General features: G+C 43.7%; 1 protein-coding gene across 1 annotated transcript; it reads right to left on the bottom strand.

Annotated features, from left to right (window-relative positions):
- Positions 1 to 4,466: 4,466 nt before the first annotated feature.
- Positions 4,467 to 13,520, bottom strand: eefsec (eukaryotic elongation factor, selenocysteine-tRNA-specific). Its single transcript, XM_049000325.1, has 7 exons — positions 13,113 to 13,520; positions 11,079 to 11,286; positions 10,664 to 10,760; positions 10,339 to 10,503; positions 9,025 to 9,669; positions 7,947 to 8,103; positions 4,467 to 5,421 (listed from the first exon to the last, which is right to left on the bottom strand). Exons 1-7 carry the CDS (start codon positions 13,417 to 13,419, stop codon positions 5,243 to 5,245), a joined length of 1,758 nt encoding a protein of 585 aa, XP_048856282.1. The 5' UTR covers positions 13,420 to 13,520; the 3' UTR covers positions 4,467 to 5,242.
- Between the last annotated feature and the right edge of the window lie 3,018 nt (positions 13,521 to 16,538).

The following is a 16,538-nucleotide window of genomic DNA, read 5'->3' as shown; positions in this document are numbered from 1 at the left end:
AAAGTAACTCTTTAATATTTTCACACATGACATGGGGACTCTTTTCATTCCTGATAAGTACAACTAAGGGTAGGATATAGAAAAGGGCCCTAGTACTTTCAGCCTGGTGATCCAGCGTCCGTCGAGATTCAAATGGAGATGTGGGAGCAGGCCTGTGTAAGCACAGCTCCCGGTCGGCCGTAATGCACACCGCACGCCTCCTCTCCAATTCGCCCCTTATCGCCTTCCCGCTTGGAGATTTCTGATGGGTTATTGCCCAAAACCGATGTTTGCGGGTTTGTGTGTGCCGGGCTGAATTTCTGTGCGCATATCTGATTCTATTACATGTGGCATGTGTCTGTCCCCCCACCCCCATTCAGATCCTCCATCTCCTCCCCTTCTCGTTTCATGTCTACCCTGCTCCCACTCTCATTTTGCCTTATCAATCAAAAATATATTAACTGGAAACTCGGCCTCCATTACAGCTAGGATTCCGCAGACTTCTCCGATAAGCTGTCTCTCATTAATAAGCGCCATGCCTTCAAAGCACTAGTTCACTCCCCCCCCCATCCCCCATATATTTTACCCATCGTGGTACAATCTGACCCCAAGGACAGACAGAATGTCCTGTACAGGGCACATTATGACCATTATGAAGTTAAACAATATGAGGCAATAGAAAATGGCCTTTTCTGTATTTTTAGGTCAGCAAGCCAATCATCTTAAATTTTTCCCAGACTAGTGTAGCACAACCTATACTTAACCCAATGAACCAAAACATTATGACCCATGTTAAGTGAATAATGTTCACCGACTCATAAAAATGGTGTGTGTCAAGGCCTGGGCTATATTAGATGGCAAGCTAACATTCAGTCCAAAGCTTTGTCATGAAGGAGATGCTCTGACCCAGTCGTCTAGCCATAATGATCACATAGATCTTTATCCCTGCCCGTTACTTCTGCATTCAACATGTCAACTATGAGAATCGAATGTTAGGTTACCGTCTAATACATCCCAGACCTTGATATGCACCAGCTTTACTAGTCAACATCATTCCTCTCATGTGAGGCTAGTCATAACGTTTTGGCTTATTGGCATACATTTGAACTAATAACAAAACGTGTGAAGTATACAGGAATCTCACAATATCTCTCTCACTCACACACATACAGCTGTGAAGCAATTGGGCCTCTTTCGGTCTCACGCACACACCCGCACACATGGACGGGAAGTACCTAGGATTCACTCACGCTGGGTCTCACGTTCTGAGGCAGTACTCAGTAGGACAAGATTCAGATAAACTGCAATTGTCCTGTTAACAAGGGTCAGCAAACAGGAGACACAATTAGGTGTGGAGAGAGAGACATTGCTGGGAGGGTAGTGAAGGAGATGGACATGAAGATGGGAGAGCAGAATGAGTGAGAAGCAGGGGATTACAGAGTGGGTGGTGAAAGGAGCTGGGCATTTAGAGAAGAGGAGAGTATCTTGAGATGGATTGAGAGAGAGGCACTAGGAGAAAAATGGTGGGGAGGAATGGAGAAAAAGAGAAACTGGAGAAAGGCAGAGGAGAAAGAAAGAGGTTTTTTTTTTATTCAGCTCTCCTTCACTTTCTGTTCGAGTAACTCGGGAAGATAAGGCTAAAAGGGCCGTCAGTCAGCAGGAACAATCTGAACACTGTAAAGTGCCTATGCCGCCCGCCCCGCCCTGCTGCAGCCCACCCCGCCTCAGCCCCCTCCGACCGCGGCTCTCTCTGGCAAGCAACAGCACTCAAATTTCCCCAGATCCCGGCGCCGATACGGCCCCCTTCCTGCGGGGATGTCTCTCTGCGATCACCAGCCTCGGCTTTGAAGGGCCCCCAGAAATGCTTGCGCCGACGCAGTCACGCGTTCATTGGTCTGAGTCCGATTCACCTTCGAGGATGGAGCTAGAGATCCCCCATCTGCCAGATCCATTACATCTATTGCTCATAGAAGCTAGCACCATCAGTACAGCCTACAGGCCCTCCATCAGACTGAGGAACTGGGAAAAACAGTGGGTATGTCAATGTCATTTTAATGTGTTTTGCACAAACGCGACCAAAAAAGTCTCTAATTCAGCATTCAGAGAATAACAATTTGAGAACCACAAGACTATTCAGGTTAGCTGGTTAACCTGATTATTCCAGGGGACAAGTGGTATTTTTGCATAATAAGTTGGTGAAATTGTGCGTCCATATAGTAACGACAGTCATGGTCCTTCAGAATTTTGGTCGTGGTTATTTCTAAATTACTTCCAGGACTTTTTTTCAGTCACCATTCTTAGACCAAATTCCTTAATTATAGTGTCAAAATCAGGATTGTTCCCCTAGGGGAAGTGGGCCTCCCTATATTAGTTAAACAGTCAGCTGCAGAAGGTGAGGCCCCAGCAGTAACACAAACACCAGGCTGGAGCTTCTAAGCTGCCTCCTACTCTGAAGATCTTCAGCATTGCAGGAGCAGACTCACCTACCCGTGTTCACTCACCCGGGAGAGGGGTCCCATGGGAAGAGCCGGGCACTGGCACACCTGCTAGTCTGCCACCAACGATACTATCAGCAATCAGATCGATGCAGAAAGGGGCTGGACAGCCTTCATCAGCTACTCCATTAACGAAACCGGATATGTGTGTGTGAGAGAGATACGCAGTGGGAAGGCAATGTGCTGAAGGTACACAGGGGGGCAATGGAGCACCAGGTAGCCACACAGAATCACATATAATTACAGTGACTGCAGAAACACTGACCAGAGCATTCTGAATTTGCAGTAACTCAATCGTACTTCATTTTACACTACAAATACTTCAAACTCTAAGAAGGCCCGACCAAAAAAAGGCCTTGGTGATTAAAATTGTACATTCTAAATTCATTTTTAAATGTTCACCTAAAGACTTCAACACATTCTATACCAGATGAGAATAATAAGCTTTGTCGATATTTACTCAGAGTATACACGATGAGCCAAAACACATTTAGCATGTTTTGCCATTGTTCATTTGTTCAAATGTATACCAATAAGCCAAAACATTTTGACTAGCCTTATGTGAAGGTAGTAATAATGACAAGTAAACAACGCATGTCAAGATCTGGGCCATATTAGAATAAATTAACATTCAGTATTTGTAGTCAACATGTTGAGTGCACAAGAAATTGGCAGGATAAAGATCTGAGTGACTTTGACTGGGTCAGAGCATCTCTGCAATAGCAAGGCTTGAAGGGGCTCACGATGAGCTGTGGTGTGTATCTACTGAGAATGGTTCAACGAGAGAAAAAACATGATCCATCAACAGGGTGTTGGATGGCCAATACTTCTAGATTCAGGATGTGAACAAAGGCTCCCTGTGTGGTATGAACCAACAGAAGGGCACAAATAGCACATAATTTTGATAATGGCCACGGGAGTAATGTGTCAGGATGCACAGTACATTGAGGCTTGCTGCATAGCCGCAGGCCAATCAGAAAACCTATGCTAACCTGTCCACCATTGAAAACACTATAATGGACATCAGATCTGGTCCTTGCTACAATGGAAGGTTCCCTGGTGCTATGAATGCCATGTTCGATTTCATCATGCGGACGGCCAGCTATGTGTTGAGTATCTGTGGGATACGTTAGACCGACAAGTCCAATCCACAGCTACATAGCCCCATTGATAGCACGGATTATCGGTCATGACACACTAATCCCAGGAACATCAAGAAAATGATCTATTTGTGCCTCAATTGTCCTTCTGTTGGTTTGTGCCGCATGGGACAGCCTTCATTCCCATCATGTGCCCAACACCCTCTTGCTGGTTTGTGCTTTTCTCCCCTCAGACCTCCCTAACTAGGTACTCACCCCAGCTGACTGTGAGCACCTCAAAAACCTTGCAGAGATGCTCTGACCCAGTCGTCTGACGAAAATGATTTGGCCCTTGTCAGTCACTCAGATCTTTATCCCTGCCTATTTCTTTTGTATTCAACACATTAACTGTGAGTTCCAAATGTCAGTTTGCAGTCTTATCCCAGACCTTGACACCACCATTTTGACTCATTGTGTATATACAATATGAGGCTCAGTGAGCTAAGTCTGTGTGTGTGATCAGAAGGTCAACAGGTCGTGCCTGGCCTCGACACGTCCGCGGATACTTCAGCAAGGCCCTTCACCCCCAGCTCCCTGGGCACCACAACAGCTGACAGCCCATCACAGCCTAGCCTGCTCTCACCTACACGTTGCGGGAGGCGTAAAGAGAATTTCCTCATAGAGATCAATAAAATATCAATTATTAAAACTGTGGAAGATATGTGGGTATAGAGTTTGCTCGCAATTTGGTGATCTAGCATCTCTAAATTGTCTATAGCATATGATTCTGTGTCTGTGTGTGTGTCTGTGTGTGTTACAAATGACTGTCATCCCATCCAGTATGTCCCCAGGCTTGTAAGGCACTGCTGGGGAAAGGCTCCAAGCAACCCTGTATAAGCAGTTGAAAGATGGATGCATATTCATGTTGACTTTATTCTGTCAAATTCATTAAACACATTTCCATTAAAAAAACAAGAAACATTAACAGAAAGCATATTTTCATGAAAAACAGAGGCCATGAGAAGAGGGCAGAGACAGGAACAGCAGCCTGATTAGCATGAAGACCCGACTGCTTGTTCCCCGATGCTCATTCCCAATAACAGCAGACTTGTGTTCGTTATATGACCATCCAGCCAGCATACAGATCTATCTCCACTCCCTTTCTCCTCCTGCTCAAATCATCACAGGCAGAGCAGAGTCTCAACCACATAAAACATTACAATCAGTGACACATCATCAGACTGCAGCCACATCGAGGCCCCCCCTGCCTGTCATGTTACCCAAACAGCGTAGGACAGCCTGTCAGCTTAGACCACTCTTTCCTTTTAGTTATATTAACAGATTAATTTACATTCTCAATAGATACATCACAAATAAAACCCATCTTTAACATTAGTATAAATAACACACTGGCATTCTATAAAATGACAGACTAGTGGGTTGGAGTTGACATGATAAATCCAAATGAAGACCAGTGAAGAGACTATGCTCAGCCCTGCACATCTGCTCAGCCCTGCACATCTGCTCAGCCCTGCACATTTGCACCTCGGACGTCTGTGAATGGGAAAAATCACACAGTCCATTACATCCCTTCATCCCAATCCTTATACTGCCTCCTTACCACCCCTATACTATGAGGACATAAAGTATCAGTCATGTTGCACATCCCTGATTGATTTGCACATGCATTCAGGACTGTATCATTTTCTTGTGGGGGTCAAAAACATATCTTTTGAAGGTGAGGTAGATGCTGACTGGCTGTGAGTCTGCCTTGGCCTCGTCCTCTTTGGATGGTTCAGCCTTGCTTCCACCTTTGGCTTTCTTCTTGGAGGAGGACAGCAGCTGCTTGGTCTCTGCACGCAACCCCTCTGCAGGTTTGGGAATTGGGAGTGGACATGAAGGACACAGACACAGAGAGAACAAAGAAAATCACAGTCAGATACAGCAGCCCTCCCACCCTTTCACAAGGAGGATGGTAAGCAGTTGATCACTCAAAGGGACATTAACAGTACTGGTCTGGGTACATCCACAGTTATGAGTTGAACAGAAGTCTTGTTAATAATATTCGGGTCATATCCGGGCAGACAAAATAAAATTTAAGCATATTAATAAAAAAAAAGTTGATCTGACATCATTTCGTCTTTATTAATATTCGCAATTCAAAACACGATCAAGTTGAATTAATCGGCGAGTTCTAATCGCTCATGAAATGGGGACCAGGGGTCCCCAAATATTTTTCCTCAAGGGTCAAATTCCTTGAGCAACACAAAGTCAAGGTCAACTGCATCCAAAAAGTAGGAGGTCATGTGTCCCGACCATTGGCATGCAGAGACTTATAGAGGAGCAGAGGCAAAACTCTTGAACATTCCAGACATTTAACTAAAGTCCATCCTAAAACCATTTCTTGGACTATGTAATTATACCCATATTTGGTCATTCTGGTCACTGGAGTAGCCAATCAACTGAATGATTATTAAAATACTGAGCTAATGCAAAAATATTGATATTACACTTTGTATTATTTTTTTCAAGGCATCAATCTAATATCCTAATGAAAACCTAATATCTTGTCTTTAACAAAAAGAAAAAAATATTTCAGCTTACAAAATATAAACCAAATTGTTTTGTACCCTACATTCATTTTTGTAAGCTATTTCTGAATTTATAATAAAACTCAGCTCGCAGTCAAGTTTGAATATACGAATGACTTAGCAGTGTTAGGTTAATAGATTTTGATGATGCAAACAGAAGAGAAATTTCTGTCGGAATGTGGTATATAACGCTTCTTTGTTAGCTACAGTTAAAGAAATCTATTCTTGCTATCGACCTAGAAGAGGCTGAAGAACTTTCAGATGTTCAATATATAAATTACTGGTAACTAGGTGCTTGTTCCACTGTTAACATGTTTCAATACCTTTACGAGAACTGATTGCAGTTATAAGACCCACATAAAGCATTCGTTTTTGGGTTAACTTATTACGTTTCTCCAACTATACGTCATAAAACAGTTCACTTATTCACTAAAACCTCTTGTATAATTCACATAAATAATGCAACTTACTTCTCTGGTCATTTAATATGTCTATTCATATTTCAGTGAGTACCATTCATCCAGTTGGTTAAATTCAGTTGCACATATTACCTGCACTATCCAATCAAAATTCAGTCACACTGGAACGTCCCGATCTAGGAACACTGAACCCACTCAATGCATCATTAGCTGTATGCATTGTCCTATCCTTTCCTTTACAAAGATGAAGGAAGAAGCGAGGTCATGATGTAAAATTTAAAAATAAACTGTGTTCCAGATTCAACTGTGTTTCAGTCCTGATACGGACTAGAGTCCACTGCTGTAGACTAAGTATACTGTGTATGTAGACTGTAGACAGTATGTACATCACTGCCACAGAGAGGCATAAGCAGCTGTTTTTATAATATGCTGGTATTGTACCGTTTTCAAAAGTCTAGCACCGCATTTTTGCCAGTTAAGTTGAGGAGGTCTGTTAGAGTTTTCACCGGTGGCAGAAAGAGACCGGCTGGAACACACTTAGTGATACCTCACACCAGTCAGGACACAGTCCGAGGGCAAGAAAATCATGCGAAAGAGACCCCAAGAGGCCTTCATTTAAACTCCATGGGGCCTGGACAGTCCATTACAAAGAGACAATTTAATTTAACCCCTGCCCCCTCCGCTCTTTCATCTGCTTGAAAACACAAATAAAATAAAGCTAATTAATAATAATATTACAAAAAAAAAACATTCTGGTCTTTAAACAATAGGGGGGATGGGAAACAGAGTTATCTCTACTAAGAGAAACTGGCCTCAGATGAGACATTATGCATAAACAGGTTTAGGGTCTTTAAAAGACTGTCAGTTTAATACGCCTAATTAAACGATGACAAAAAGAAGACAGGATGTTTAAAATTAGGACAGTGACAGAGTGCCTACTTACAAATGCACAGCACACAACCTGCTGAGACAGCCAAAGGAGCATTTCAAAATACTCAAAATACCCTTTCTTAGTGTTATTTTTACTGATAAAATTCAGGTGACCTTTTCATAAAGCCAGTCTGCCCCCCCTCCCCCCCACCCAAGCCTAGGGAGCATAATAACAGCATCACCATGGTGTGAAGCTGCTTGGCCTAGAGACAGGGATGGACAAGGACAGGGGACCCATTGTTGAGAACAAGCCTCAAGAAGCATGGGGAGTCTTCTCTGTCCATGCCCCCCCACTTCAGAGACACACCTGATCTTGATCTTGTGACAGCAATGGAAAGCATTCAAAACAAAAACAGACCAGACCAGGGGGGAAGAAGAAAACAAAGAATGAACACCAAAATAAAAAGAGGGGGTCAGAGGAGTGAAAAGGGGGGATGGTGAGCCAGACCTCACCCGGCACACGGATCTTGAACTTGCCACTCTGGCCGAACCCCCCCTCGATGATACCGGTCTCCCCTGTAGACAGTGCCACCTTCAGACCCACGAAAAGCTGCAGGTTCGTCTCCTTCTTGAACAGGTTTCGGCCAATCACAGTGTAGTCGTCGGTCACCTGCGCAGGGAGACGGAGTGTTAGCAGTTCACCAGTGTCTTCGGGAACTGGTGTGGCGCAGAATCGAGCTGGATGCCCACAGTTTGGGGCGACTCGGCCTGGCAGCCTAGTGACCCCCTCCTCCTCCACTGACAATGTAACCTTGTGTGAGCGGTTCGGCTGTGTATATTGTGTATAGCTCGAAGGCACTAGTCAGGAGGGTCTGAATAATAACAGGAACAGTCACAGTCCCACTGGGACAGGCCCAGGGGCACAGAATGAACCCCCCCAAAGCCAGGCCCCCACGGTCCTGCCGGCAGTTTGTCGCCACTCCCTCTCCTCCTTCGCGTCTCCACGTCTGTTTGCCTTCGCTTCTAATCACGCCATCAGCAACGCCACATAACAGAAACACCGGGTCTTGCGTCATCTCTACTCCTCCTTCCTCATTCTCTCCATCATCCCCCCCTTTCCCCTTCTCCACTGCAGGTCATAATCACAGCGTCCCACTAAATTTTTCCATGGGGGAGGGGAGCAAACTGAAGAATGTAAATAATGTAATCTGTGAAATCTTAAAAATGGGGAAAATGTGAAGTAATATCTCCTAGAAGACATCAGAGATCCTATAGTGGCCCAACAGTTGGCCATAACAGGAAAAACGTGACTCGAATCACAGCTAAGGACATCAGTGAGCAGAGAGGGATGGGTGTCTGTGTCCTTTTCAGGAAGAACCATGTGACCTGATGGGTTTCGCATTCAGTGATTCTTACAAAACACAGAAAAGTGGCATCAGCAGGAGGAGGAATGAGGAGAAAGACCATAAAAGGGCAGGAGGAAGAGAGAAAGGAGCCAGGGGAGGCCGTGGGGGTCAGGGGGGTGAGCTGGGCAGGTCTGGCATGTATATCTGCACGCACCAACCCCAGAAGACACAGGCGGAATGCTCACCCTCTCCACCTGACCCTCCCGTTGCTTGGTCTTGTACAGCCAGAGGCGAGGAAGCGCGCTCTCTGCATAGCCCTTGTCCTCAAAGCCCTCCAGGAGTCGGCCGTGAAAGGCGAGCCGGCAGGTGTTGGCGTGGATGTCCGTGTCCAGCTTCGAACCAATCACAAGGCAAAGAGCAGGACATGTGACAGGCTTCTCAAACTCCAGCAATGTCCACTGTTCTGGGTGCGTGGATGCCCCCAATTTCCCAAGGGTATATTCCTCCTGAAAGAGGTACTCCCTCTCGAAATCGAAGGAGGTCTCTGTAGGGTCCGGAAGCAAGCCTGTTTCCTGGGACTGGGGACCACTAGGTTCTGAAGTTGAGGAAGAGGAGGGGAGCCCAAAGAAGGACGCCCTGGCCATGACAGTCTCGTGTCCCACGGAGATGTGGAACTTGCTGCGTGTAGCGAGTGTGCCCCGGAAATAGCCAATCTTGCGGACGGATACGATGGCGGCATGGAGGGTGTGCAAGGAGCCTGGGGAGCTCACCAGACCCCTCTCCAGGAGCTTGGGGTCGAACTGGGTCACGCAGACGCCCACTCGGTCCCCCTGTATAGCCCGGCTCACCGGGCGCCGGAACATCTGAATGGACTTCACTTTCCGGGTCACCTGGATGGGAGTGGAGAGCAGGAGAATACCACACATTAGGGACATGCACACCTAATACAGCAACAGTGTTAAAATGCATTACATGGTCCCTTCAGGCATACCAGTGGTACATTTCCGTTTCAGTTTTCAATATTACGCATAAAAGCAACTGCTTAAAACTGCTTAAAAGTTTAAACTGTTTGTTTTAAATTAAAATAAATCTTGTGTGCAAAATGCATTTAAAATAAATATAAAATATGATATATGGATGTGGGAGTTCTCGAGGGAAGCGAGGAAATTATATTTTAAAAAAAAGCTTTCTTTCTAACTTAAGCTCTTCATTGCCATCTATTGGTCAATAAGTGTATGCACATGTGCATAATTTTTACTAATGGTGCAGTCTACTATGTGTCAATACATCAAGGTATCTGCTTTAAATTGGCAGCCTTTGTTTCTCTGAACAGCAAACTGCCCCCAGCTCCTGGACTTCCTAAAGCAGGCTCACCATTGTTGTCAGGTATAAAGAGAATAATGGACACCAGAAAATCAAAACTGATATGGGCACAAGCACAGATGGCACATTCTGACATATTTTTACCTACAGGTCATCCCATCAATATATTTTCTACCATCCTTGCCCACCTGCCCTCTGCTCCTACTATACCCCCAACACCCTGTACACAATGGTACCTTCAAGGCTGGGATCTCCACCATGTCGTTTAGGGACAGCGCCCCCTGTAGCACAGTGCCTGTCATGACTGTACCCTGACCCCGGATGGAGAAACAGTGGTCCACAGCCATCAGCAGGGGGCCCGAGGGGTCTCTGCGAGGGAGGTAGGTCTGGGATTTCAGCAGCTTGAGCAACAGGACAGCAAATGGGGGGGGGGTCAATTAGGGACAAACAAACAGCAATATGGAAGTAGAGTTTAAATGCGCTAGGATGGACTAATCGTGGTTCATATTTATATTGTAAATGCATATGCATATACAGGCAGCCTTCACAGTCTATCCTCACCTCAATCAGTGTAGATATTCCCTGGGGCTGCTCTGTTTCTGCTGCCTCAGGCCCCCCAGGCTTTGCTGCTACTGCAATCACTGGCACATCCTTGAATCTACCAGATAATAAATTCATCATCTACTGTGACAATGTTTTTTAAAAACACACATAGTGTCGTGCCATGTGTATGTGCCTTATGATAAACTGGCATCTCAATTGGAGCATACTCAAGCCTTCACTCATATGCTGTCTGAAATAGCCTCCAGGCCCCCAGTGAGCCTAACCAGGATAAGCAGTTAGAAAACAGATAGTAGACATACATTTACATGTGTACACAAATGGAGTGTGTACGTGCTGTATATTCACACCCAGACACACATAGCAAAGAGAGAAATGCATGGACAGAATGACACTTCTCTCCATGGGCCCACACCTGGTGCTCTCTAGGGTCTTGTGCATCCTCTTAGTCATCTTGTCTATGACAGCCTGTCTCTTCTCGGGGGCCAGCAGGTCTGTCTTATTGAGGATGACCACCATGCGTGAACAGGTGAGCTCTCCAATCAGAAGGCACTCGGCAGTCTGTGTCTGCAGGCCTTTCACCACGTCCACCACCAGAAGCATCAGGTCAATGATCTGGGCACCTGTAGGTGTAGACAAGAGCGCTGAAATCCATGTAGACGCCTAGATCCCGATGTACAGAGACAGCAGGAAAGTCTTGCTATGTTTGACGTGTCAGCTTCCTGGTAACACACCTATTCCCACAGAGGGCAAATGGAAAGTGTCAAAAATGCAGCTTTTAGCAGCACAAAGCTCACCCTCTGGTGATACAGGGTGGGCATAGAGAGGATGCATAACAGAGCCAAATGCAATCTGGCATGGGGGCAATAATGGGGGGTGGGGGGTGGAGGGTGATGCCGGTGCTAAAGAAAAAAAAATGCAACATCAGACCATTGTTGTACATACTTTTTTTAAAGTTATTGTTTATTGATGGCACATTCCATATCTGTCAATAGAGGGAAACACTTATATGATAAAGACTAGTTATTTTTTGGTTATAGATGATTTTTTTTTTTTAATGGTCGCTAAATTAAGTCCTCAGTAGTGTGCTTGTCTCCAGTGCTCCACACAAATGCCCCAACAGCCTAACTGCACTGCACACAGCGTAACTGTGTATGTGACGCAGCCTAACTTACCGGGTTTGTTCTGGGAAGACAGTCTCTCCCAGTGTGCGACCCCCATTCACATACGAAATCCATTAATGAGTAAAAACAACATGGAATAGATTCATTTTCATTCCCACTCAATCCATAATGGGGCTGCATGCTCACAACCTGAAAACCTAAGTGGATTTCAGTGTGTATGAATAAGGTATCAGAGGGTGAGGAGAGAGATGCATTGTTACCCCCCACCTAACAAAATGCCTGACCCTTTACCTACTTATTCTGCCTCTCTTTTCCTTGAAAAAAACCTAAGAATGTTCATTTTATTAGTGCCTTACAAGAGCATCTGTGAAATGAAAACGTATTATACCCTATTACTGCCATTACCCAGCTGAATTCTGCAATGCATGCACAAGGGGTGGGGACAAGTATCGAGCTTCCAAAATTACATGACTAATTGGCCAGTTGGATGGATGTTTTTTGCTGTGAAAACTTTCGGTGTGAAGGCTGACGGAGAAATGTCAGCAGTGGAAACACTGAAATGACAGCATTACTGCTGGTTCTGTGTTGGTTAAAGGGCCTGGTGTGTGATGTAGGGAGAGCCTGAACTGAGGTTACACACTAACAGTGTCCAGGAAAAGAAGCACAAGACAACTTATCACAAGCCATGGACGAGGATGGAAGGTTTTTAATGTGTTTTAATAAATGCTATTTTTGTTTATAACAAAATCTATACATTAATGTTAAGAAAAATATCATGCCTGCATTTTAGCTCTGTATTTTCTGTATTCATACATACAGCTTTTCATAAAGTAATAACCATAACACACCATGGTATTTTTCACCAATTACAAACCAGCTGCTTAAAATTATTTGACAGCAGTTTGCACTGTAAGTTGCTGTCACCCGCTGGTGAGAATCGGCATTCTCAATAGTTTCAACTGTACTTTCTCAGGGTACGTTTACGGCATATATTTCCACAGAATTCACTTCACTGTAAAGCCAGTTATAAACACCAGGCGGACTGGTATTACGGCTGTATATGGCGCATTTACAGGAAACGTCCCTGGCGCCACCAATATGACTTGTATAAAACGTGAACTAAAAGTCTAAAGTCCAGTTTCCCACTTTTCAACCAACACACACGATTCACGCTAAAGCTCAAGAAGCCGTGTTGTGACCTTGTTATTGAGAGCGAGTCACAAACAGGTCAGCAACCCTTTTTAGAAATTAAATTCAGGTCTGTCATAAACAACATATAACTAAAAGGGACGCCATGTGAGAACTATGTCCCACTGAGCCCATACCTCCAATGATGGTTCGAATCAACGATGCATGGCCCGGACAGTCCACCAGGGTGAACTGCAGGTTGTCATAGTCCCTGCACCCGCTCTCCTCACGCAGGTGGTCGGGCAGGTCCACGGTGAAGGAGGAGAAGCCCAAGTCTAGCGTTATGCCCCTCTCCCGGGACTGGGGGTTCTTGTCAAAGGCGGCTGTGGACGCAGTACTACTAAGCGCTTTAGCTAGAGACGTCTTACCACTGTCCACATGTCCCAGTACCCCAACGTTAAAATTAAGGGTCCGACAGGCATCCCCCGTACCTGCGTCCGACATGGCTGCTATAGACAAGAAACCAAGAAACTTAAAAGAAACAGTCGCAAGTGCGAGTAACAAAGTGCGCTTCCCGTGTAACCAGAAAAAGATCCCCGAGAACATTTCCCGAAGAATCGTTCCCACCGCGTCGAAACGCAGTATTCTGAAGGTTGCACTGAGGATATTCTTGTTACCGAAGACTAAAACTATATGAAAACATAGACTGAAATAACATAAGATACGAGTACAAATGAAAAAAAAAACTACTACTATATAACTGTTGTTCCGACCATTATAAATACTGCTTCTGAAACTAACAGAAATTAAATAAAAACCAACCTGAAATACTCAAAGATTTAAACACTCGTTAGCTAAAGTAATAATTTTCTAGCTACTATTTCAGATTCACTAACGTGAGGAATGTTATTTGGAATTGTTTCATTTCTGACCGGTCCAAAAATCAAGCGGCCCACCGGGAAATCTCCCGAATCTCCCGATTAGCCACTCTGGGTCTGCTGGATACTTCATCCTACCAGAGAAGAAACTGAGGCAGTATGACTTAAATTGCAGGCTGGACACTAGAGCTGTCTTCTCTCTTCAGTATGAAAGCTACTCAGTGCGGTTACTTTCTCTCTGAATGCGTTTCATTCCAGTTCAGCTGCATTTCCATGCTGATTGGGAAAATTAGGCAAAATTTTTCTAACTGTGTTGCACTTGCATTTTCAGTATTTTTGATAGAAAATAAGGTATTTTTTCAGGAAACAAAAGACCTCTGGTGGTTACACGTTTTGTTCATGAAAATTTCATCGTTTGAATATTGCAACTGTTTTCATTAATTTTTTCATCACTTTAGATAGGATTTTATGCTATTCTCTGCAGCCCTATTTTTGAAGAAATCTCAAACTTTCACTGTGATGACGTTTTAAGTGGGTCTTGTTCTAAATATTTTCTGAGGTAAAAGTTTGTTCTAACATGTACTTTCTGTTTGGCAGTCCTCTTCACTGAGTGTAAAAGATTCTGTAACGCGAGTCACAAAAAAGTACAAGTTTTCTCACAAAAAAGAAGCCTATGCTAGTAGCAAACTGACAGTGATATATCTGCATCCCTAGCCCTTACTGGTTATGGGAAAACCAGCAGCAGGCCTGGTGTCCCCTCTTAGATAAGTTATTGGGCACTGAATATCTGTAACGCGAGTCACATGTAACGCGAGTCACAATGTTTCAACTGCACTTCATACTGATTTCTTTAATTGTTTCAATCATAATAGCTTTATAGTAGTTTCTAAGATAAACTACAGATGGAAGCACTTTCTTTTACCCACAATTCATCTCGCTTCTTGTTTGTTCTGAAGCCACACCTCATAAACAACAGCAAAAGAAATTAAACCCGACTTCATCTTGAATTTCAGGTATGTTTAAGGAATTTTTTACATTATACTTTTAAGTTTTAAATACTGAAAACTATATAGACTTACTTAATACTAAAGAAAAGCAAATTAAGGTAAACAAAGGCCTGTTATTGAGGTCTCTAAGTATGACTACACATCCATTATCTACATGAACATGAATACAGAGTGATGCATTCTGTTACTGCCTGCAGAATAAGGCTGTGTGTTTTTATCTTATCTTAAACTTATCTTAAACACAGATAAATTTATTTAAAAAACACTGGATTTTCTTTGCTACATCACACGGGAAGGGCCCTGTCGATGGCATTGGTGGGGCAGTGAAACGGGTGGTATGGAATGCAGTGAGAAATACAAAAGCTATTGTCACAAATGCTTCTACCTTCACTGAGGCAGCCAGGGCAAGCAATGTCCAAGTCATTGAAATGAAGACCTCCGACATTGATGTGATCAACAGTGAACTGGGGATAGAAGAGGTATTTACAAATGCTCCCCCAGTTCCTGGCATTGCAAATGTTCACTGCATGAAGTTGGTTAATGGGGAAGCCACCTATTACACCCTCTCTTCAGATGCAGTATTTAATGCTGCTGAACCTTGTGCTGAATCAGATTCAATACTAAGTGAGAGAGGATTAAATACCGACTCTGGAGAGAAGGCTGACACAAACGTCAGAGAAGCCAGTTCTGAAAATACATGTATATGTTCTAGGTGGGTGACTGGTTTGGTGTAGAATATGATGGGAAGGTTTACCCAGGGGAGGTAAAATGTATTGACAATGGTGAATACCAAGTTTCTGTAATGACACAAGCTGGCAAATTTTGGAAATGGCCTGTGAAACCAGACGAGATATTTTACACCCATGACAAACTGGTGAGAAGACTGAAGCCCCCTTTTACTGTTAACAACCGCGGTCACTTTGGTTTTGCTGATTTTAATTCGTAGTGGTCTCTTGCAAGACGTCTGAAGAAAAAGAGTAGACTTCAGCATTGCATAAATACTTATACAAGTATTATATTTAGAAATCAGCAGTACATGTATGACTTGATCTATTTAGTAGGTAAATCATGTACACTAGATTCAGGAAACAAAGGGTTAATGCTTATTTTGATCACCTGGAAATTTGCTAGGTCAGAGATTAGTGTAAAATAAAAAATGCTTTTCATGTGGTGACTCAAGTGAACTTTTCCAGTTATAGGAAAAATGTAACGTGAGTCACGGTAACACGAGTCACACCAATTCTGCAAGTCCCCAAGAATATTTAGGGAGAAGTATTTTCTATTCCATCTTAATATAAGAGCCTAATGTGTTTCTAATGCTTTACAAATATTCCTTTGTTCCAGTCATTTACCATTGAAGGAGACTTTTTTTAAATGTTGACTTAGTTTTTTGCCCTTTTCTTTTCGTGTAACGTGAGTCACACTGTAATTAGAAGTAATTAAAAGACTACTTAAAGACTTATCTTACTTTTTGTTTATGTCATTTCACACCCATTGCCAATTGGCACATGCATGCAAGAAGTGGTGTATACAAATGTATATGTGTGGGCGGTACACAAAACAATAACTTGAAAACAGACCGAAAAATGTAACGCAAGTCACATGGAAATGCCCTGTAGGTATGCTGCCTGGTATCAATAAATTGCCCATAGTATGTGAGTGTATATATGTCCTTCAGTGGACTAGCAACCTGTCCAGGGCACACTCCTTATTTTTCCCAATGCCAGTGTTTCCCAAC

This window comes from Brienomyrus brachyistius, unplaced genomic scaffold (genome assembly GCF_023856365.1).
Source record: "Brienomyrus brachyistius isolate T26 unplaced genomic scaffold, BBRACH_0.4 scaffold50, whole genome shotgun sequence".
In the NCBI taxonomy this organism is placed as follows: Eukaryota; Metazoa; Chordata; class Actinopteri; order Osteoglossiformes; family Mormyridae; genus Brienomyrus; species Brienomyrus brachyistius.
This window is presented reverse-complemented; position numbering and strand designations above follow the sequence as displayed.

What these genes read in the sequence shown, in the direction of transcription:
- eefsec (XM_049000325.1), bottom strand. Translation starts at nt 13,419, where the DNA reads ATGTCGGACGCAGGTACGGGGGATGCCTGTCGGACCCTTAATTTTAAC. An exon ending in AAGACCCTAGAGAGCACCAG is followed by an intron (nt 10,761 to 11,078) that starts GTGTGGGCCCAT and finishes ATTATCTGGTAG; the next exon opens with ATTCAAGGATGTGCCAGTGA. An exon ending in GAATATCTACACTGATTGAG is followed by an intron (nt 10,504 to 10,663) that starts GTGAGGATAGAC and finishes CTGTTGCTCAAG; the next exon opens with CTGCTGAAATCCCAGACCTA.